The sequence below is a fragment of the Eurosta solidaginis genome, chromosome 4, assembly GCF_040869045.1.
Source record: "Eurosta solidaginis isolate ZX-2024a chromosome 4, ASM4086904v1, whole genome shotgun sequence".
NCBI lineage: Eukaryota > Metazoa > Arthropoda > Insecta > Diptera > Tephritidae > Eurosta > Eurosta solidaginis.
This window is the reverse complement of record NC_090322.1, coordinates 59,053,841-59,075,545: the sequence shown is the minus strand read 5'-3', so window position 1 is coordinate 59,075,545 and position 21,705 is coordinate 59,053,841. Positions and strand designations below refer to the sequence as shown.

Genomic DNA, 21,705 nt, shown 5'->3' with positions numbered 1-21,705 from the left:
ATTTTTGCGAATTTCGGAGTAACATTCAATTCCAGGCATTGTTTGTTGAACCAAATGCTCGCCTTTGCTTTATATATTTTCAGTAGGCGTCGCTTGTAAATTGTTAGTAGTCCGTTCGCGTTCAAGTTAAAAGCCTGACAAGCAATTACTGACTTATCTTGTTTGGTTGATTTTCCGACAGGGTGGATAAATGATGTATATTGGAACGATTTTCCGTCATCCCTTGTCAAATTTGGTTTTGTGACAAACCGGTTTCGGCATTGTGCCATCATCAGTGTCGATTTTCGTTCTGATCTGTTGTTGTCGTTTGTCCTGTATTTATAGTTCGTAGGTATATGAGCAGATATTGTCAGGTGGGGACACGTTGCAAGCGAGGCATGCATTTTGTATGTCGGGGTTGATTCTGGATAGGTAAGAGATTAACCTGTTACAGTATCCAGAACGAAGTTGAGCAAGAGTGACACGCGTTTCCCTGGGGAGTATGCGTTCCTCTTCCGCAAGTTTTGTATAATTTTCGTTAAGCACTGGATTCACCGGGAAATTCCCGGCATAAAGGTCCGACGCCTGTTTATGGAGTTCACCAAGGACCTGCTTGTGTTTTTTCACTTCATACGGCTGGGTTCTCAGGTGCCGTATTTCCTCAAAATGCTTACGGAGATGACTCCTTAAGCCCCTAGGCGGTGCTGGTTCATCAATCAGATGTCTGTTGGGATGCCCACGTTTCTGGGTATTCAACAGGAACTGTTTGGTCAGCATCTCATTTCTCTCCCTGATGGGGAGTATTCTCGCCTCATTATGCAGATGGTGTTCTGGGGACATAAGAAGACAGCCCGTGGCGATTCTGAGAGCAGTATTTTGGCAGGCCTGTAGTTTCTTCCAGTGGGTGATTTTTAGGCTTGGCGACCATATGGGTGACGCGTAGCACGTAATCGGCTGGCTAATTGCTTTGTATGTAGTCATGAGCGTTTCTTTATCTTTTCCCCAAGTACTGCCAGCGAGGGATTTGAGGATTTTGTTACGGCTCTGAATTCTCGGAACAATTGCGGCTGCGTGCTCACCAAAATTTAGACCCTGATCAAACGTCACACCCAAGATTTTGGGGTGTAGGACAGTCGGTAGCGTAGTGCCATCGACGTGGATGTTCAAAATGGTCGATATTTGGGACGTCCATGTTGTAAATAAGGTCGCGGAAGATTTAGTCGGTGATAATGCCAGGTTTCGCGAGGCGAAAAAATGGAGTGGTGGTGTCCTTAAGAACTCTGTTGTGAAATCATCTGTGTCGATTTTAAAATTACTTAGATCACATTTTTAATCTACAATAAATCCAAAATAATTAATCTAGCCGTTTATATATGTCCTTTCCCTAGGAACTAGATTGGTGATAACATACCAGCCTTCGGCGTTCCTCTGCCCACAGATTTTGTGACCTCGCGTAAGCCCCATAGAAACATGATCTTTGTTCTCCCTCCAAATCATCCGCCCCTGCACTCATGCTTTGGTTTTTTGGTGCTACTTTCAGGTTCTCGAGGTCCTTTTATAAGAAAGCAGGTTTTTAAGAACTAAATAGCGTTATTTTTGGCCTCGAATATGTTAAGATGCTTACACGCGTTTTATGAAATTCTTAATTACTCTGGTACTATTATCATTCAAATCGCTGAACTGGTGCATAAATAACTCAAATATTCAGTAAAGAAAAGTGTTATTTGTTTACAACACTACTATGGTAGAAGTACTTAGCAATTAAACTACTCGCGTACTTCGCCTATAGCGTGTTAAAATCAAACTGGTTCCTCATCACTCGGACTGCGCTGCTTTTCGACGGGCTTCATTGCGCCATGTTGCCATGCCGCAAACCCAAATACCCCGGGTACTCCAATGCTTACCCAGGGACGTCCAGTACCAGGGCGACAACAGCAACTGCGTCCTGGCCTACACAATTCAGGCGTAGTCACCCGTCACTTACTCCTAGAGTGACGCCATCTCCCCCGCTGCACTTCAGAATTCTGCGGTTAAACTGTAATAGATTAACTGGGAAGATCACGGAGATAGTCGATTTCATGAAGCGGCACAACATCCGCATCGCTGCGATTCAAGAGACTAAACTCACAGCAAGATCTGCTCTGTAGACCTGTTCTGGGTATAACGTCCACAAAAAATATCGCGAGAGCGGAAATGGAGGCGGTCTCACGTTATCATATACCACTCAGTGCAATATCATATATTTGATCCCGACATCGGCCGCAGGGACAGTGCCTTAGAACGTCACGGCTTATCTGTCCGGGAAGGCGATATACACCTAGAAATCATCAACATCTACATCCCTCCTGCCACCTTTTGCCCCAGTGGATACCGCCCTGATATCAGAGCCTTGCTCACTGGCGATAATCGCATTATCCTAGGAGATTTCAATGTACATCACAATCTATCGCATTCAAACCTGCAGACGGTCAACAGGGGTGAGATGTTGGCAGATCAAATAGAAGAAACGACGTTCTGCACAATAAACGGAGGCGCCCCCACTCGTATGGTAGGAAGCTGTCACAGTTCGCCAGATATATCAATCGTGAGCGCAGGACTCGTAAACTGCGTCAACTGGCAGCCGATGGTAACATTGGTATCCGACCACCTGCCTATACTCATTTCGCTCGAGCGCACCGCCGACTTCATCGTCACCGAAAAACGCACTTTCATAAACTTAAAAAAAAGAAAGTGGGATGAGTACAAATCCTTTACAGACAGCCGCTTTGCTGCCCTCCCTATCCCGCCTGATGCTCGCCAAGGGGAGCGTGCTTTCCGCAAGGTCATTGAATCCGCCTAGGCTCGTTTTATTCCCGCCGCAAGAATTCCCGAGATTCGGCCTCATTTTCCGGCGGAGGCCGCAAATTTAGAGAGAGAACGTGACCTTATAAGACAGCCCGATCCCGGCGACCCCCAAATAGGGGAAATAAAGCAACGCATCAGATTGCTTCAGGGTGAACACAAGCGGGCGAAATGGGAGGAGTATCTAAGTAGTTGTACCCTCTCTGCCGGTGTGGGTAAGCATTGGTCCACCGTAAAGTCCCTATCGAATCCTTCTAAGCACAATGACAAAATTTCGATCGCCTTTGGCGATAAAGTGCTGTCGAATGCGAAAAAATGCGTGAGCGCTTTCTGCCGACAATATATACTGCATACTACGGTTGACAAAGTTAAACGGAGAGCCAACAGACGCGCACATAAACACAAATTCAGCGCGTCCCCAATTACCATCACCTCCAAAGAGGTTGAGGATGCCATCGGTCATGCAAAACCATCTAAAACAGTGGGCCCAGACGGCATAGTAATGCCGATGTTTAAAAGCCTAGGAAAAAAGGGTTTCAAATATTTAGCACATGTCTTCAACCTGTCCCTTTCCATCTTTGTCATTCCCGAAAAATGGAAAATGGCCAACGTGATCCCGGTACTAAAGCCTGGGAAACCAGCTAAGATAGGAGATTCATATCGCCCGATATCTCTCCTATCGCCAGTAGCCAAGACACTTGAAGCCATTTTATTCCCCTATTTCAAAGCAAATTTGCAATTAGCCTGCCATCAGCATTGCTTCAGAAAACTCCATAGCACAACCACCGCGATAAATGCCATTAGCACCCAGATAAATTGCGGTTTAAATCAAAACCCCACCATAGAACAATACTCGTTGCGCTAGACCTATCAAAAGCTTGTGATACGGTCAACCTTGGCACCTTATTGGAAGACCTGGAAGGGTCTACCCTTCCCCCACGTCTCAAAAGGTGGACCGCAAATTATCTCGGTGGTCGGCAGGCATCGGTGCAATTTAGAAATGAAACATCAAAACAAAGTAGAATTAACCAGGGGGTGCCACAGGGTGGTGTCCTATCCCCACTTTTGTTTAATTTCTACATATCTAAGCTACCTTCGCCACCAGAAGGAGTCACTATCGTTTCCTACGCCAATGAGTGCACAATAATGGTCACAGGCCCAGGCCCACAGATCCACGAGCTTTGCAACAAAATAAACGGCTACCTCCCTGATCTCTCTCCAATTTTTTTCACCTCGTGGAACCTGACATTATCATCGACTAAATCATCGGCGACCTTATTTATAACATGGACATCCCAAATGTCGACAAACGCTCATTACCACTTACAAAGCAATTGGCCAGCCGATTGCATGCTAAGCGTCCCCGATATGATCGCTAAGCCTAAAGACTACTCACTAGAAGCAGCCACAGGCCTGCCAAAATACTGCCCTCAGAACCGCCACGGGTTGTCTTCTTATGTCCCCAGAACACCATCTACATACATAATGAGGCGAGAATACTCCCCATCAGGGAGAGAAATGAAATGCTAATCAAACAGTTCCTGTGGAATACCCAGAAACCTGGGCATCCCAACAGACATCTGATTGATGAGCAAACACCGCCCAGAGGCTTAAGAAGTCATCTCCGTAAGCACTATGAGGAAATACGGCACCTGAGAATACAGCCGTATGAAGTCAAAAAATACAAGAAGGTCCTCAGTGAACTCCACAAACAGCCGTTGGACCTCTATGCCAGGAATTTCCCGGTGAATCCTGTACTCAAAGAACAATACCCAAAACTTGCAGAAGAGGAATGCACACTCCCTTGGGAAACGCGAGTCACTCTACCTCAACTTCGATCTGGGTACTGTAACATGTTAAACTCTTACCTATCCAGAATCAACCCGACATACAAAACATATGTCCTGCTTGTAACGTGTCCCCACATGACACCAACCATCTCTTCAACTGTATTGTGGAACCAACGCCTCTAACACCCCTCTCATTATGGTCCACCCCTGTTGAAACAGCAAGTTTCCTCGGACTCCCGTTAGAGGATATTGATGACAATTTGTGATCGGACACATCTACTGGATGGGACGAAGCACTGCTACAACAACAACAACACCTTGCCGGGCATCGGATGCTACCTTATATATTCTACTTTTGCCTCCTTTTCAAATCTTCGCTGGGTGCCCATCTTATTTGGTTGCTTCCAGAAGGCTAGAATATTATGCTTTAATATTAGTCCATAGAAGGTATAGGACTAGTTTTTTAATTTGTTAAATTATGGCAAGTGCATGACTAGTATATGTAGAAAATTATTGTAACTAAATTAATATCTTTTTCTTACAGTTATTCCGAGGTGAAATGTGGGCATTATTATTATAATACAAAAACAAAGCAATCACAATGGGACCATCCACTTGATGCCATCTATCGTGAGCTGGTTGAGCAAGCACGGCAAAAGCACACAATTGCAGCCACACCTGTTATCGACAATTCGGACGATGTATCGCAACTCGACTCGGGTATACGTAGCCTCCAGGGCAACGATGAAGGTGACAATACCAACAACACAAACGAAATGTCTTCACCAGTGAGCAACGTAAATGCAAATTACACGACAAGACCAGCAAATGCTGCCACGTTTGGCGGTGGCGTTGTGGTTGGTGCTTCCAGCAGTTCGGGTTCGGCGGCTAATAGCACAAGTACAAGCGGATTCAGTGGTGGTGTTAGTCGTTTCCTGGAATCTAGAAGTAAAAATTTTGGTTTAACATTTCAACCAAACAAAGGAACACGCTTCGAGGTAACCAAAACAAATCTACAAATTTCGTTAGCCATGAAATTTGGTGCGGATAGTTTTTCCTCAAAGTTAGCGGCAGCAAACAAAGTGGAAAGCGACGTAGCAGGCGGAAGCTCTGCAGATAAACGAGCCTTCGTGCTCTCCGGTACGGGTGCGATGTTTCTAAAGTCAAGGAAGCAAATGGAAGCTGGCCTTGGCCCGGCTACAACCGCTATCTTGACAAGTTCGAGTGGCATTGTTTCCGAAGGTATGGCTGGAACACCCCCATCTGTGAAGAGTATTTTGCGTGATTCAAGCTTAACGGATATGCGTCGGAAAACGGAGAGGGATGATCCAGAAAGTGGTGGCGCAGAAGACAAGAAGAGTGTGCGTTTTAATTTAGATGAAACGAAAATACGTGGCTCACCTGAAGAAGAACCAAGCAGCTCACGGAAGTTTACGCAAAGTCCTGAAGCATCAGTTGGCTCAGACGACGATGAAGCAGAAGACGATGATCCTTGGGATGATGATGATGACGAAGTTGATGGTTGTGTGGGATATGCTGCACTTGGGGCTGAAGGTGGAGCACAGCGTAGCCTTAATCCATTTTTGATTGATGATGAAAACCCCTTGAAAGATATACAAGTGATATCGGTACCAAAGGCACAAACTATACAAATGCTTAAGGCACAAAGCTTATCAATGGACCTACCCGAACGCGATCGTGTGAAACTCTCAGAGCTGGCGCGCTCGCAAAGCACCGAATACGGTAATATACCACAACCCAGCTCTGTGGTTAGCTACCTCGAAAAGTTGAAAGACAGCTCCACGACTATTAAACCCTTGTACGAAGACACAGACTCTGAATCAAAAGGAAGCTCCGTGCGGAGCTTTATTATCAATAAATCCGACCAGGACTCAGTTGATTCTATTGTACCTGCGTCTAATCCATTTGAAACAATAGAAGCTAACACTAAAAAGAATCACGAGATCGAGCCGATTGTGACAAAATCAGAGAAGTCTTCTTTACGTACATTAAAGGTGGCATCGAAACTGGTTGGGTTTTTGAAAAAGGATACGGATAAAGCTGATAAGGATCTGAGCAATCGTACACAGATCGGTCGTGAAAACCAAAAAGAAAACGAAGTATTTGGCCAAAACATTAGTAAGGATAAACACACGATGCTGAAAGAAGAACGTGAACGCTTGGAATATTTGCTGCAAAGCGAAATAGACGCAATTAAGCATGAACACGAACAAAAGTTGGAAAGTATACGTCAGGAGTACGATTGCCGTTTCAACTCGCACCGCGAAGAAATGGAGCAAACATTCCAAACTCGCTTGCAAGAACATCGGTCTAAGTTGGAGGAAGAGTTGAGCATGAAGCGTAAAACGATAGTAGATGAACACAAAGCGCACATGGCTACTTTGCAAAAGAATCACACCGAAATCTTACAAGACCTGGAACGAGATCTTAAAAGTGAAGAAGAAATCATGAAAAAGGAGCACTCACGTAAACATGCAGAGATGCGTGAGAAATTAGCGCACGAGTTAGAATTGGAACGGCAAAGGATGCGTGATACAGGCGAGGATCGACTATATGAGAAGGTGCGTTGTGAGAAGCGTTTGTTGGAAGATAAATACCGATGTTTGAAAGAGAAGTATGTGCGTTTGAAAACAGATGTCAAACTATCGTTGGAGCGGCGCAATAGACGTAGAGAAGCGCAGGCGCTGCATCAACAGAGTCTACACACGAACACCACAACTACTGGCTCAGAAACTGAAAGATCCATATCAAATAAGCCATCGATTGGTAATAGCGAAAATCGTTCACTTTCATTGTCGACTTCCTGTCAAGAACACGGTGGTGCGGGTGTTGGCGCTGGCCCCAACGCACTATTGGCTGGTAACAACATCAAGCCACCAGTGCCACCTAAAACGCATCTAACAACAATTAATAGCGGCAAGGAGCACGGGTGTACTGGGCGCGAGCGCTCAATCGAGCGCACATCAATGACGATGACACGTAAGCCAGGCATTGCCTCGAAGTATATAAAGCACTTGCAGGTGCCGGATGACACGACAACTTCGATTAGCCAATCCGACACAACTATATCGAATAATTATAGCAAAGGTCGATATTTGCCAGCGCCTGTTTTGAGTGACAATGGCAACTCTGATTCAGAAGCAGCATTTCAGTGTAATCAAGAGAACAACAACAATGGTCACGGCAACGGGCAACGAAAAAAGTTATTTGCACGCACGAAATCGGCATCGACATCACGTCTTAACTCAGACAATTACCAAAACGATCGACCATGTACGCCAGTTGAGAACTTGCGCCACCAACTACAAAAGCTAGAAGACTTAGAAGATCAATTCCCTGAGAATACACTTGACACTACATACCATTTACGGTATCCATTCTCAGATATATCAAACGATCGTGCTGGTGTCGGAAATAGCTCTGAGCTCGAGTTCTTTAAGCATCGTATACACTTGGAACGTGATAGCGTGCGACGCGCTAAGGAATCGTTACGCACACAGCGCACCAATTTCCGCGCACGTCAGCGCGAAATCAAACAACGTCATAAGGCTTCCACAACTAGACACACTTTGGATCAATTGATACAAGAGGAAAAAGAATTGACAGAAATGGAAGTGAATTTGCATCGCACACGTGCATTACTCGGCGAGAAGGTAATACGTTTGCGTCATTTGGAGCAAAGCCTTTTGAGGATTTACGAGAGGGAGAAACCTTCGATGGATTTCTTAGGTGTAGAACAGAAAGATGATGCAACTCTAAGTGATCTCTCATCGCATTCGAGCTCAGGTTTCAGCAGCACCGACTTCGCCAGTGGCGGTGATACACAAAATTTGCATAAGCGTAAAGAGGCTTACCACCAGGAATCCACTGAGTGCATACAAAATTTGGAGATACTCAACGCAGAGATACGCGAAATACTTGATATACTTGGCAAGAGCCAACAGCACGGAGGTAAGGTTTGAGTTTAGTAATAAATTGTAAAATGTTTCTATTGTTATCTTAACTCATTTACAGGTATACCCATGATATCACCTTCAGAATTAAACTGGTCACATATGCTTTCAGCTGGTGGTAGTCCAGCTACAACACCACACGGCCATCCTCAAACTGTCGGCACAACTTCTACGCTCATGCATGCACCACAATCCATACCAACATTAGCCGATCGCTTGGAAACATATCGTCAACTTGCCACTGGACGTATGCACAATTCAATGGGTGGCGCTATATTAGCTGCAAATACAATTGTATCACAAAGTCCACGTGCCGTAAACTATACCACCAGCTTGGTGGAGCGTACCAGAGATCTACGCAATTGGCTGCGACAAGCTAAAACCGAACACGAATTACTTACTGGTGGAGGTATTGGCAGTGGTGTTGGCGGCTGTTTGGGTCTAGCAGGCAATGTTATGGGCGGCAGCACGGTAAGCATGCTTGGTTCTAGAGAATGTGGCGCGGTATGTGGTAGTTCCGCTACCACTCAAGGAGGCAGTGGTACAGGCCAACAGACAAATCTATAATTAGGATATAGTGTTTTCTGCTGCTGGCGCAGTCAGAAACCAATTACTTAAATATTATGCGACTTGTCGTATGCGCGAGCGTATTAAAAAAAATGTATTTAACTATTTGTTTGATTTATTTTGTTTTCAAAATGAATATGGAATGAATGTATTTTGCATATTGAATGAAGTAAAGTTTGAAATAATGTAAAACCATACGCCTTGTAATACTGTTTAAAGAAGCTACGTGCTTAACGGTATTTATTTGACAGATAACCGAATGATTTCTGTCAATTTAAGTGCCGTGCAGTATTAGACAGAGACAGGACAGTGCCAATGGCCCGAAGTCAAAAATCAAAAGCAAATCACGTCAAAATGGCGAATAACTTAACGACATCATTCGTCATTCTGTTATCAAGACCGTATCTGAGCGAACTCGTTAACAAAGTCATATCTCAGGAGACCGATTAAAAAGTTTGTAACTGAAAAAATTATTTTGCTGTCAAAAAAGCTTTGAATTTGACTCAATTTGTTTGCCTTTTACGATTCGCAATAGACATAAATTTGTAAAGCAGAATATAGATACATGTGTCTTCTGTAGTATAGTTCAGCATTTTAAGTCGTTAACGAATTGTGAAAATAAATTTACTAAATTTAGTTCACATCGAACAGATGATTCCCTGTCTGATCTGATTCCCTGTCTGCGCTTCGAGGGAGATCTTAAGGCCACAATAGAGGTGGACGGTTGGCGCAAGGGCGCCCAAATGGCGGCTATACATGTGTAAACAGATGGTTCCAAAGTAGTGGAAGGAGTAGGGTCTGCGGTATACTGTACTGATCCGGAAATAAACAGATTCTACAGGCAGCCGGATTACTGTAGCGTTTTCCAAGCGGAAATATTAGGCGTAACCAAAGCAGTAGAAACACTGGAAGAGAATAGCTTAATCTGCAACTGTGTTAACTTTATATTGACAGTCAAGCAGCAGCTAGGGCAATAATCTCGAATCTAGATGCTGGACGGGGAGAAGCATACATCTATATTGGGTCCCAGGGCATATGGGAATAGATGGGAATGAAAACGGAGATGAACTAGCTAAAAGGGGCGCATCCCTTAAAGCTTGCTCTGTAGACGTCCCAATTAGACTGGACGATATTATGCGAAGGCTTATGATTCACCAAGCGGGAAAGGCGTAGGTTCAAGCGCGGGGCTGTAAAGTGTCGAATATTATGTGTAGGTCTTACAACCTTAGACTAACAAAGTTACTTCTATCATTAAAAAGAGAGGACTGTAGACTCATGACGGGTATTCTGACTGGACACTGCCTTCTGGCGTCACATGACTTTAAATTAGGCTGGGTCAGTGATAGCAGATGTAGGAAGTGCGAGTTAGAGGAGGAAACGATCGAGCACGTTCTGTGCTCGTGTCTTGCGCTTGCCAGGCTAAGACTACAGCTATTAGGAGTGGTACAGCTGTCAGATCTAGAAGCAGCAAGTGGCTTAAGCCCTAGGATACTTCTAGTATTTGCCAAGAGGACGGAGTTATTTTATAACATAGGTCCTGGTTTTTGATAGGGTTTTTCAGTTTGGTCGTTAAAACAAACTTCTGGTAACAGTACGGATTTATTCAGTCTATATGAGGTCCTCATGGACCGGCCAGTTCAACCTAACCTAACCTACATAGTTCACATCTCTTCTGTCAAACAATTTTTTATTCCAATTACAACCTTTCTTTAACCGGCCTCCTGAGATACGACTTTATTAACGACTTCACTCAGACACGACCTTATTGACAGCAAAAATTTTAAGTTATGAACTTTCTATTAGAATATGTCAATGTATATATACATACATACAAACTTAAAAAGATTTATTAGATCTCAATTTAAAACCAAAGATAATCGTTGTTGAAACTAAAAGATTGAATTTAATAATTTTATTTGTAATAATGACTACAGAAATAAAATAAAATAACAATATTGTATTGGACTGGTTTTGGTGCCAAAGAGTTGTACGAAAACTTTGGTGATTAGCAATTGTAGTAAAAAAATCTTGGCACAAATTAGACATATTATGTAAAAAATACATTTAAGCTTAAGGGATAACTCAATACCAATAAAATATCTAAAGCCTGCACTCACATCCCAAGAAATCGAAAATTTCACTCAAAAAAAAAAAAAAAACAAAAAAAAAACACAAAACCGGTCATATAATGGGTCAAAAAGCCATAATACTCAGATCAGAAGTAAAAAATAGTACTATTTTTCCTTACTTTATGAATCATTGGAGGTTGGCAACGCGGGTTTTTGTAGGATGGTATACGAACGTCTATATATTATAAATAGGCAAGTTGAAATGTTTGCACTTCTTTTACGTCCAAACTGTAGTTCTATGGTATAAACTGTAATGGTATGGTATGTATCGATAGGCCTTCTTAAGCAGCAGTGCACCCTATTAAAAAATTAAAAAAAAGTTAAATATAGTGTTAAAATATTAATGTGAAAATGACGCCACTACAAATACTAAACAAGCATTATGCTGGCTGGCAACGGCACAAAAAATGCTGCTGGTAACCATAGCAACGGGTGGTTGTGTGCATATCGGGTCATTGTCGCTTGCCCGGCCACCACACAAGCACAAAGCATCAAGCGCCATTAGAGTTGTGCTTTGTCGTTCATTTCAGGGATTCGGTTCTTTCGTTCTTTTTCTGATGAACGAACAAGTTGTTCTTTTTGTTCATCTGTTCTTTTTTTTCGAGCAAATTTGTTCACTGCTGCTCGCACCGGCGAAAAAAGCCAACAAGTATAGATGGAGGTGTGTATGCAGCAATCCTTTTTGTAGGTATATTTAAATGTGTTATGAATAAATAAGTTAATATATATATGTATAATTAACTTCAAAAAAAGTTTAAAATTTCGGAAGATCCAGTAAATTGAAAGAGTATAGACACAAATTGTAAATATGAACTTTTCAAGCTTAATAAATGTAATAATTAGTTTCTTATAAAAGATGTTTTTCATAAAGAGTCCATACATATATTGTTGTAGCAGTGCGACACACAAAGATGACCACACATATCTTTAGTGTAAGTGGCATCATCGACATTCGTGCTCACTGTGAACTTTCTCGTATGTATGTATGAATTTACAATGTTCGCGAACGAGAAGAAAGAAAGAATAACATTAGATAAAACGAACTAAAAGAACAAACGAACTAAAAGAAGAAATAGAACCGAAATCGAAGATCTAGTTCACTTGTTCAGTTGAGAGACCCGGTCAATTGAACAAGTTCAGAACGTAACGACCCAACTCTAAGCGCCATTTGTATTGAAAATTCGTAGCGTGCAGACGTAAACATGTCATCGGATGACGATTTTTTATTGCTTGTAAATTTTGCGAATTTCCATAAAAATTTTTGAACTTTTTTCTAAGAATTTTTTGGAGTATACAGTTTTGTAGCTTATTTAATTTTAATATAATAAGATGCTAATCTTAAGCCACTAAGAAAATTACCTGATTTTTGGCAATTTTTTTTCCATCCGACCTTTGCATTCGTAGGTTTCACGAAACCGCAACATAAAATCTTTTTCTTCCGCGAACTTGCTCATTTCACATTCTCACAAAACTAACAGACTAACACGTTTGTTAATCACGTTGGCCACGATTAAATAGACCAGCGGCAAGCGATAAAATCTAAAAAATTTGATTTTCATCAACGCGAAGCCGACAACAAGTACGTGTGAGCACGACTACCGCCGATCGAGCCGATTGCTATGGTAACCACCTGTTGCTATGGTTACCAGCAGCATTTTTTGTGCCGTTGCCAGCCAGCATTAAGCTATAAGAATGTTTACACGCTACTCCTGTTTGATGTGGTTGTGTTAAGAAAACCAGCAGCCAAACAAACACAGATTCGATCTCGCGAGCAAAAGAGAGAATCAGTAAATATGAGTAGATGTGTTATTTTCTTTGCTGTTAATGAAAGTGTTTACAAAAACAAACGAAAATATTCAAGTTACACTGATACGGCCAACCACGGAACGTTACTGCAAGACTTTGAAGGGACCTCCCTTCCTCCAAGTCTCAAAAGGTGGACCTAAAATTATCTGTTTGGTTGACAAGCATCGGTGCAATTCAGGAACATAACATCTAAACCCAGAAGAATTAAAAAAGGGGTACCACAGGGTGGTGTAACTTCTAAATATCGATGCTACCTTCACCACCAGAAGTAGTCACTATCGTTTCCTACGCCGATCACTACACAATAATGTCCACATGCCCACACATCGATGAGTTTTGTAATAAAATAAACAGCTATTCCCCTGATCTCTACAGTTTTGTCGCCTCGCTAAACCTAACATTGTCACCGACCAAATCATCGGCGAAATTATTTACAACATGGACACGGCAAATGTCGACAATATTGGCCATCCACGTCGATAGTATTACGCTACCGAATGTCTTACACCCAAAAGTTTGGGTGTGACGTTCGATTAGAATCTATATTTTTGAGAGCATACAACCGCAATTGTATCAAAACAAGCAGGTCCTCAGTGATATCCACAAACAGGCGTCAGACCTCTATATCGGGAATTGCCCGGCGAATCCAGTTCTTAACGAAAAATACCCAGAACACGCAGAAGAGGAACGCTCTCTCCCTAGGGAAACGCGCATCACTCTAGCTCAGCTTCCATCTGGGTACTGTAACAGGTTAAACTCTTACCTATCCAGAATCAACAAAATGTATGTCTTGCTTGCAATGTGTCCCCACATGACACCAACCATCTCTTCAAATGTATTGTGGAACCAACGTCTCTAACATCCCTCTCATTATGGTCCACCCCTGTTGAAACAGCAAGTTTCCTTGGACCCCCGTTAGAGGACATTGATGACAATTTGTGATCGGTCGCACCTATTGGATGGGCGAAGCACTGTTACAACAACAACAACAACAACGATATTCAAGTTGCAGTATTTATTCGTTTTGGTTGGTTGCAACAATTTTGTATAATACTTTGCTAGTTAATAAAATAAAATAAATAGAATAAAATTAAATTAAATAATATGAAAAAAGATAATAAAAAAAAAACTACTAAATTGTAATAAAAAAACTGGACGAAAAAAAAGGAGAGGAAATAAAAGGAAAGGAGAGAAAAAAAGAAAAAAAGAGGAAAGGATGTCACAAACACAACAATAAACCACAAAAAGGCGAAAGTGGAACGTTAATGTTGTATGTGATATACTTAGTGACTACTAAAGTGTTTTAATTTCAACCACTGGACGAAATTTAGTCCATATTAATTAACCAAGCATAGAAATTATGTGATCGGTTTTTCCTAAAACATTTTCTTGGGAGGTGAGTAGGTAGCAAGGTTAACTCTACTCGGTTAAATATTCGATGAATAGTATCGATACTGACTATGGATCGAAGATTTGTATACGGCTGCATCTGCTTGAGTACGCCCTACGTACTCTTACTACGTAGGATATATATAAATAAGTCTTCCAGCCATTTCCACGCATGTTATCCAAATGGATAAAAAAAAGCTACGATTCATAAAGTATTCCTTACGAAAACTGACTTATAGAGGACTTGGTGGTATTGTTCGATCTCTAGACAAAAGTTAAGGAATATTAACCATATTCAAATTAAATAATAAAGCAAAGAATATGAATTATAATTTAAAGACTAAACAAGTAATTGTTTAGATAAAGATATATATAAAAATATTTAGGAGTATAGTATGTATGTAGAATTGCTTCAGCTGCATATTTATCTTTATGATTTGATTGCAAAATTAGTGAAATTTTTTATAAGAAAAACTAAATGCACACATTTTTTTATCTGCTTGATTATGCAGTAAAATTAGCTATACCAACTTTGTATGCATTTCGGAGCCAACCATATTTGCTTGGAGCAAAATTTGATTCTGGTCGACGTGAGTTCCGAAATGGCGAAGCAGCAACTGTGGCCGTGTGAATGCAATGCATTATCTTTTTCGGCCACCGTTGGACCTGTACAATTTGTTCCGTTTTTTCCCAAAGTGCCTTTTTTGTTGATATTCCCTGTACGTATGTTTGAAATTACCTTATATGAGACGGATGTTATTCACATTTGTGCATTACTTTTCTACTATAACCTATGGCTCATTTATGAGAGGGAAGCGGCTTTTATTCGATTTGACTAAGCACATTCAAGTTATTCAAGTAATGTAATTCGCATCAATATAATGAAGATGGACGAAAGATAGATAGATCAGACCAAGTTCTAATACTGAAGTCAATGCTAGTTAATATAATTTGGAATCTAATAGCATAATTCGCATCCAAATCATATTGTCAGCGTTGTGCGAATCTCCAAAAAGCTTCGAATACGAAATTCTCTAACTACTATGAACATATCGATTCCTCGAGTGCTCGCTCAGTGTGCCTATCGTTTCATCAGGAGATGTAATCCACGACATATTTCTAGTAAAAGTAGATACATATAAATCTTTCATACCAGATTACTTTTTTTCACGAAATTATTATTTTTTAAGTAAATGGCGGTGTCAAGCTATAATATATACAACTGCTATCAGTTAGACCGACCTTTAATCGTGATTTTATATACATATATTCTTATTTCCAACTACATCCTCAAATACTTTCCTACATGGAAAGAAAAAATTTGGTAAAATCCACCGAACAACGGGTAAATTCAACCAATATTTCTGTAAATTTATATCCATCGCAAATAGCTGTTGAATCAACTTCGCACAAATTGTTGATTCTGAATTGAGTGATTCAGCTCTGTTAAAAAATTAATAAATGAATATTACAGTACTTCTATTTTAAAAATTGCTGGGGACTAAAAGAAATCTAAAAGATAATACAAATGCCCCTAATATATAATATAGATAAAAAGTGAATGCACAGTAATTTTTAGTACTCAGTAAGGGAAAGAATATACAAAATCATGATACTTAAATTATCAATAATTTAATGATTTGCTAAGATGTTATAAAACTAATTTAGTAAATGTTGGATAGCAACGAAAAAAAGGGGGAAAGCACAAGTTAGGTTTTCAAATGGTACAGATACCGAAATTATATCAAACATATGTACATATATACTTAATACATACGTACATGGAAAGGTTGTAGGATAGGTTTGTAAAACTCTAGAAAATAATCGGAAGTGGCATCCCAAATGCAAAAAAAGCTAAAATTGTGAATATAATAAGTTAAAAGTGATGCAAAGTAAGAAAACACGATGTAAAGAAAAACGAAATGAAGTAAAGAAAACATAAACGAAATCAAATAAAACAGAAAATCAAAAACGAATAAAAAAATAAATAAATTTAATATAAAATTATTAAAATAGCGAATATTCCATGAAAAATAAGATATAATTAAATAAACTGAAATAAAATAAGTTAAAGAAAATAAAAAGCAAAGACTAAGGCCCCTATTATGAGACAAATTCGACCTTCGACTGTGGTCGAAAGAGCTGATCGAGCGAATTTTCATTCGGTATTATGACACTCATTCGATCAAGACTATTGTCGTTCTTCAATAAGTCGATAAATTCAGCCGTTCAGAAAAGCACATTCCCATCATCTGTCAAATAAAAAAAAAGCAAAATTATTTATTATTAAGAAAAAAGCTTAAGTACTGCAACTATCCAGAAGTGTAAAACGCTGAAATGAATTTCAACGCGTAATTGTAGCTTTTTAAACATTGTAACTTTTTACATGTGTTAAAAACTAAACTTAATAATGACCATAGAAGCGTTCATGGACTTTCTATCCAGTAAAGATGAATGGCTGCAACAATGCACCAGAGCCAAGTCTATTCCAACCATTTAGAAATTGGCAACAATTCTCAGATTTTGCGCTATGAATTGTCTCAACTGATCCTTTCTGCAAGTTCTTTTTGTTATAAACGGAGTTTGTGCAATTTTTGAAACCAGTCTTCGAAGCAGTTGTTTTGTAATCACGACCTTGGACCTATATGTAGCGTTCTAAATTATATTGACTCAATTATTTTTATTTAACTTTGTTATTATGTTACTTTGAACTTTGTAATTTTAATATGTTTTACAATATTTTAATTTTCAACATTGATTTTTCTATTTTCAAAAATTTTTATTATTCAATTTTGCATCCTGAAAACATTACATTTTCTTTTAAATAATATTTGTGTGGATATTAATTTTAATAAAAATAGAGCATCCTGCACTATATACGGTTAATACAAATAGTTTGAAATTACTATTAGGTAGCAAAAAAGGACGATATCCAGCGAAGATCGAGGATCGAAAAATTCTCATAATAGGGGCCTGAATCTCATTATAAGATAAAATAAAATAAAAATAAAAAAAAACTAAATATAAAAAATAAAATACAACAAAATAAAATAAACAAATTAATATAAAATAATGAAAATAAAATAAATTAAAGCCAAATAAGATATAACACAACAAAACAAAATAAAGTAAAATAAAATAAAATAAATAAATGCAATTATATTAAATTAAACCAAATTGAAATAAAATAAAAAATAAACAAAGTAAAAATAAAATAAAACAAAAAATAAAAAACAAAATAAATAGAACAACATAGCATAAAATTAAAAAAATTAAATAAATTCTAATAAAATAACCTAAAAAATTAAATTCAAAAACCCAAAATCTCATAGTAAGGTAAAATAAAATAAATTAAAGCTAAAACAACATAAAATAAAATCAATTAAAAAAATGAAATAATAAAATAAAATATTATAACGGAAATTTCGTTAAGTAAATTAATTAAAATTAAAAAAACATAAAATAAAATCAATTAAAAAAATGAAATAATAAAATAAAATATTATAACGGAAATTTCGTTAAGTAAATTAATTAAAATTTACGAACTCCATGAATGAAAATAATTTTTAATAAAATAACAAAATTAAATTCACTTTTATTAATGAAGTGCAATTCAGCTACGAAATATGCTCTATGAAGTTAATGCTGGTTTTGTATTAATCTTACGCTTTTATTACTTAAATACTTTATAACTGCTTTAAATGAATACTGCAAATGAATTCAAGCCTTTGCAGTTTTTACTAAGTAATTCTCCTAGTGACTTAAATTTTTTTTGGCGGCTGGTTAGAAAAACCCAATGGAATAAGATGTTTGTTCTTTTGGTTTCTAATGAATTTAAGCAAAAGTATATAAATAATGTAAAATTAAAAACTTTAGTTATAACAATAAACTTTTAATTAAAACTATAGCTTTCAGTAATATATTTTGATTACCTTAATGTATTAGGGTTTAATGAATATTGGAAATACAGTATATTATATACTATTATGTACATATTTTTTATAATTTAATAGAATGACTTACTGACAGTACAATATAACGGTATACCCTTATGAAAACAAAATTGTAAAGATGATTGAAAAAATAATTTTACAGAAAACAAAGCAATTAGGGAGCTCTCACTCTCTTTAAAAAAAGAAAAAAAAAATCGTTTTTACATTTGATCTACAACACATTGTGCATTTCAAAATTTTCGCAAACATATTAAGAATTATTTAGAATTTTTACATATTTGCCGTGGAAGCAGCGATTTTATAAACTATTGGCCATAGTAAAATTTACCAAGTAGCGCAACTAACAGCTGATCGGTGAAATTCGCACATTCACACGCACAGTTCTCGACTCAGTTTCAAAAAAAAACTTTAGATTATTTAGCTTAAATTTTAAAGTGAGATAATCCTCACCAATTGATATATATATAGAATATATGAGGCGTTTTTGTTTTTATTAAAAGAATCTTTTTATTTATATTAAAGTTGTTATCATTTATTTTTGAACTTTATTCTAACAATTTCCTGCGATTTTAAAGCATTTTCGTGCATATATGTAAATACAACCATGTGCATATACGTTTTGAAATTACATTTCATACACGTTCGTATTTGCCATTCTCATTGTTTCTAAATTCGTAAACAATGACTGCCGATATTCTGTGTGATTTTTCGAAAAAATGTATTATTTTTGTGAAATTTTATACTTAATCTGTGGTATTGTGGTGGTCAAAAAGCTTTTATGCAAAAATAATTAGCCTCACAACGCGACAACGTATTTCGTAATGCCGAAGTATTTATATGTATATGTATTTGATGGGGTAGCTTGCATTTGAGAACACGGTTGCCACTTCCGTCCATTCCCTTCCAACTCTATGTGGTCCGCTGGTCCCTTTTTTTCAATTGTGGTTCTTTTTCGGCACGGTTTTGGTAATTTTATTTCATTTTTCACTGAAACAGAAATTCAAAACACTGCTAAAAAAATTGCCGCAAATATATTACCCACCTATAATTTTCAATTTACTCCAATGGAATTCTTACCACGAAAATTGCTCTATCAATAAAATGTAGCAGAACAATGACATTTCACTTGGGAGATAATTTAGGCGAGGCATTAAAAATGAAGTGTTGAATGTTCGGACAAACACATTGTCATTAATTTTTGATGAAACAACGCACTTATCAGAAAAATACTTGTTTTAGTGTTTAGATATTTCGATCGGTATTCAATTATTATACGGTTGAAACTTTTAAGACGTTTCATTTTTAGTCTGAGTTCAAAACACATACTGAATCTAGGCTCTGGTATGAAGTTTAAACTGTGAATGAAAATGAAAGCATCTATAAAAATAGAATTAACACAATTGCTTAGTTTCATTTACGATTTATTGAGTTTGCCACAACGCAAATTTTTTAACCGTTCCTTACTAAAACCTAACTCCGCTATACATTTTATTTCATTGCAATCAAGCAAAACTAGGTTCACAACGTTAGATTGGTGAAGGACATAGTCTTATCCTATACATTTGAAAATGTGATACCTAAAGGTACACTTTATTTTTGTTTGTGCATTTTGAACTAAAGCCAACATTTTATATAGGATACCCCTGAAACATCCTAAAATTTTCGCTTTTTACAACAAATACGATACTCTAGTAACTTGCCGAATTGTTTGTATATCAATAAAATAAAACTAAAATTTGGTCCTTTTTTTTTGAGGTATGGTTCCTTTTTCGATAAATTTTGGTCCCAAATGACAACATGGTGTGGCAACCGTGTTTGAAAATGCACGTGGTAAGGTTGCATTTTTCCGATCTTAATTTTTTTTTAAATAATGAAATAGTAGTATGCTAGCGACTGCCATAGTAGGAGACATGTACATGAATACTATGTACAAAGTTTAAAGTTAAAAAAAAATGTCTTTGAAATATAATCTAAGAGAAGATGGACACAAGGCGTAGCTTCATAGACGGGTATTAGGCACAGCATAAGCAATCTTGAGGTGTAGAGAGATCTTAGCTGCATGCATATTTTGCAGGCGTCTACGAAGCTACGCCTCTCGTGTATCTTGCCTAAGTTCAACTTTTTAGGAGATCTAACATTTTTAATTAATATTGATAAATAACACCTACAGCAAATACGCTTAAGGTGACTTTTGCGTCATTTTGGCACTTGCGTTGCGTCTACATGTAACTTTGAACACACGTGCTTTAATTGCTTCAGTCCATAAGCAACGCAACGCCTATGTCAAAGCAACACACAAATAATTAAAAACTTACGTTCTTCTTGAAGTTTCTTGCATTTTAGAAAAAAAAAACAGATTTTCTATCGCCGTTCAACTAAATAAAAAACATAATTTTGTATTCATGTCGATTTCGTGATCGATCAGGAGAGACGGTGGAACATATCCTCCTGGAACGCGACGCAATCTGATGAGGGCACAATAGATCAACGGTGGTAGTGAAATCCCAATAAATTTTCTATCTATCTTCATGTTATAAAAATAGTTGTATTTCATTTTACCTCATGTGACAGGGGAACTTTTAACGTCCGTTATTTTAAAGTAGTCCTTGTTTGAGGAATCACTGAACGATTTCTTTCAAATAAAGTGTTTGGTAGCGTCAGGCATGCTTAACCAACGAACCGATATCATATCGTTACGATAATTAACGTTAATAAACGAAACAAAGTCATTTCGTTTCGTTTATTAGCGTTAAGAACGTCAAATTAACGAAATGATTTTGTTTCGTTTTCTGCCATATCAAAACGAAATCAAATCGTTTATATTGATTATTAATTTCAAACTATGTTGGCAAAGCTGATTAAAGTCATTAAAGGTGAAAGCATTAGCCAAGTTGATTGCATCTTTTCTCATGAATTTTGACAGTATGACCATTTCTCAGAGTATTTTTGAAATTACCACCAACGAATTACACAAACAAATTACATGGATTTTGTGTGTGTAGGTCCGCTCGCTGTTACCACCGTACGGCTTCACCATGGCTATAGCATTGCCAGCACAATTCAAACATAAAGTATCACTTTTTTGTTAACGTTTATAACGTTAACGAAAGCTTTTCGTTTCGGTTAAAAACGAGATACAATTTATCTTGATAATTTCTTTATCGATAATATTTCGAAGTGTTTCAACGGAAACGGTGGAAATTTTTTGATAAACGATTAGCTTAACGTTAAGGTGCATCCCTGGGTAGCGTTCACCGAAGATGGTGAAAACGGCCCC

At 38.0% G+C, this 21,705-nt stretch overlaps 1 protein-coding gene across 1 annotated transcript in view; it reads left to right on the top strand.

The window, feature by feature from the left end:
* The window catches only part of Cep164 (centrosomal protein 164), a 141,622-nt gene extending 130,511 nt beyond the window's left edge, over window positions 1–11,111 (top strand). Inside the window, exons 4-5 of the mRNA XM_067781802.1 lie at window positions 5,155–8,582; window positions 8,646–11,111. Of these exons, the coding sequence (XP_067637903.1) occupies window positions 5,155–8,582; window positions 8,646–9,151 (3,934 nt within the window). The 3' untranslated portion in view covers window positions 9,152–11,111. The remainder of the gene's footprint in view (window positions 1–5,154; window positions 8,583–8,645) is intronic.
* Window positions 11,112–21,705: the final 10,594 nt, after the last annotated feature.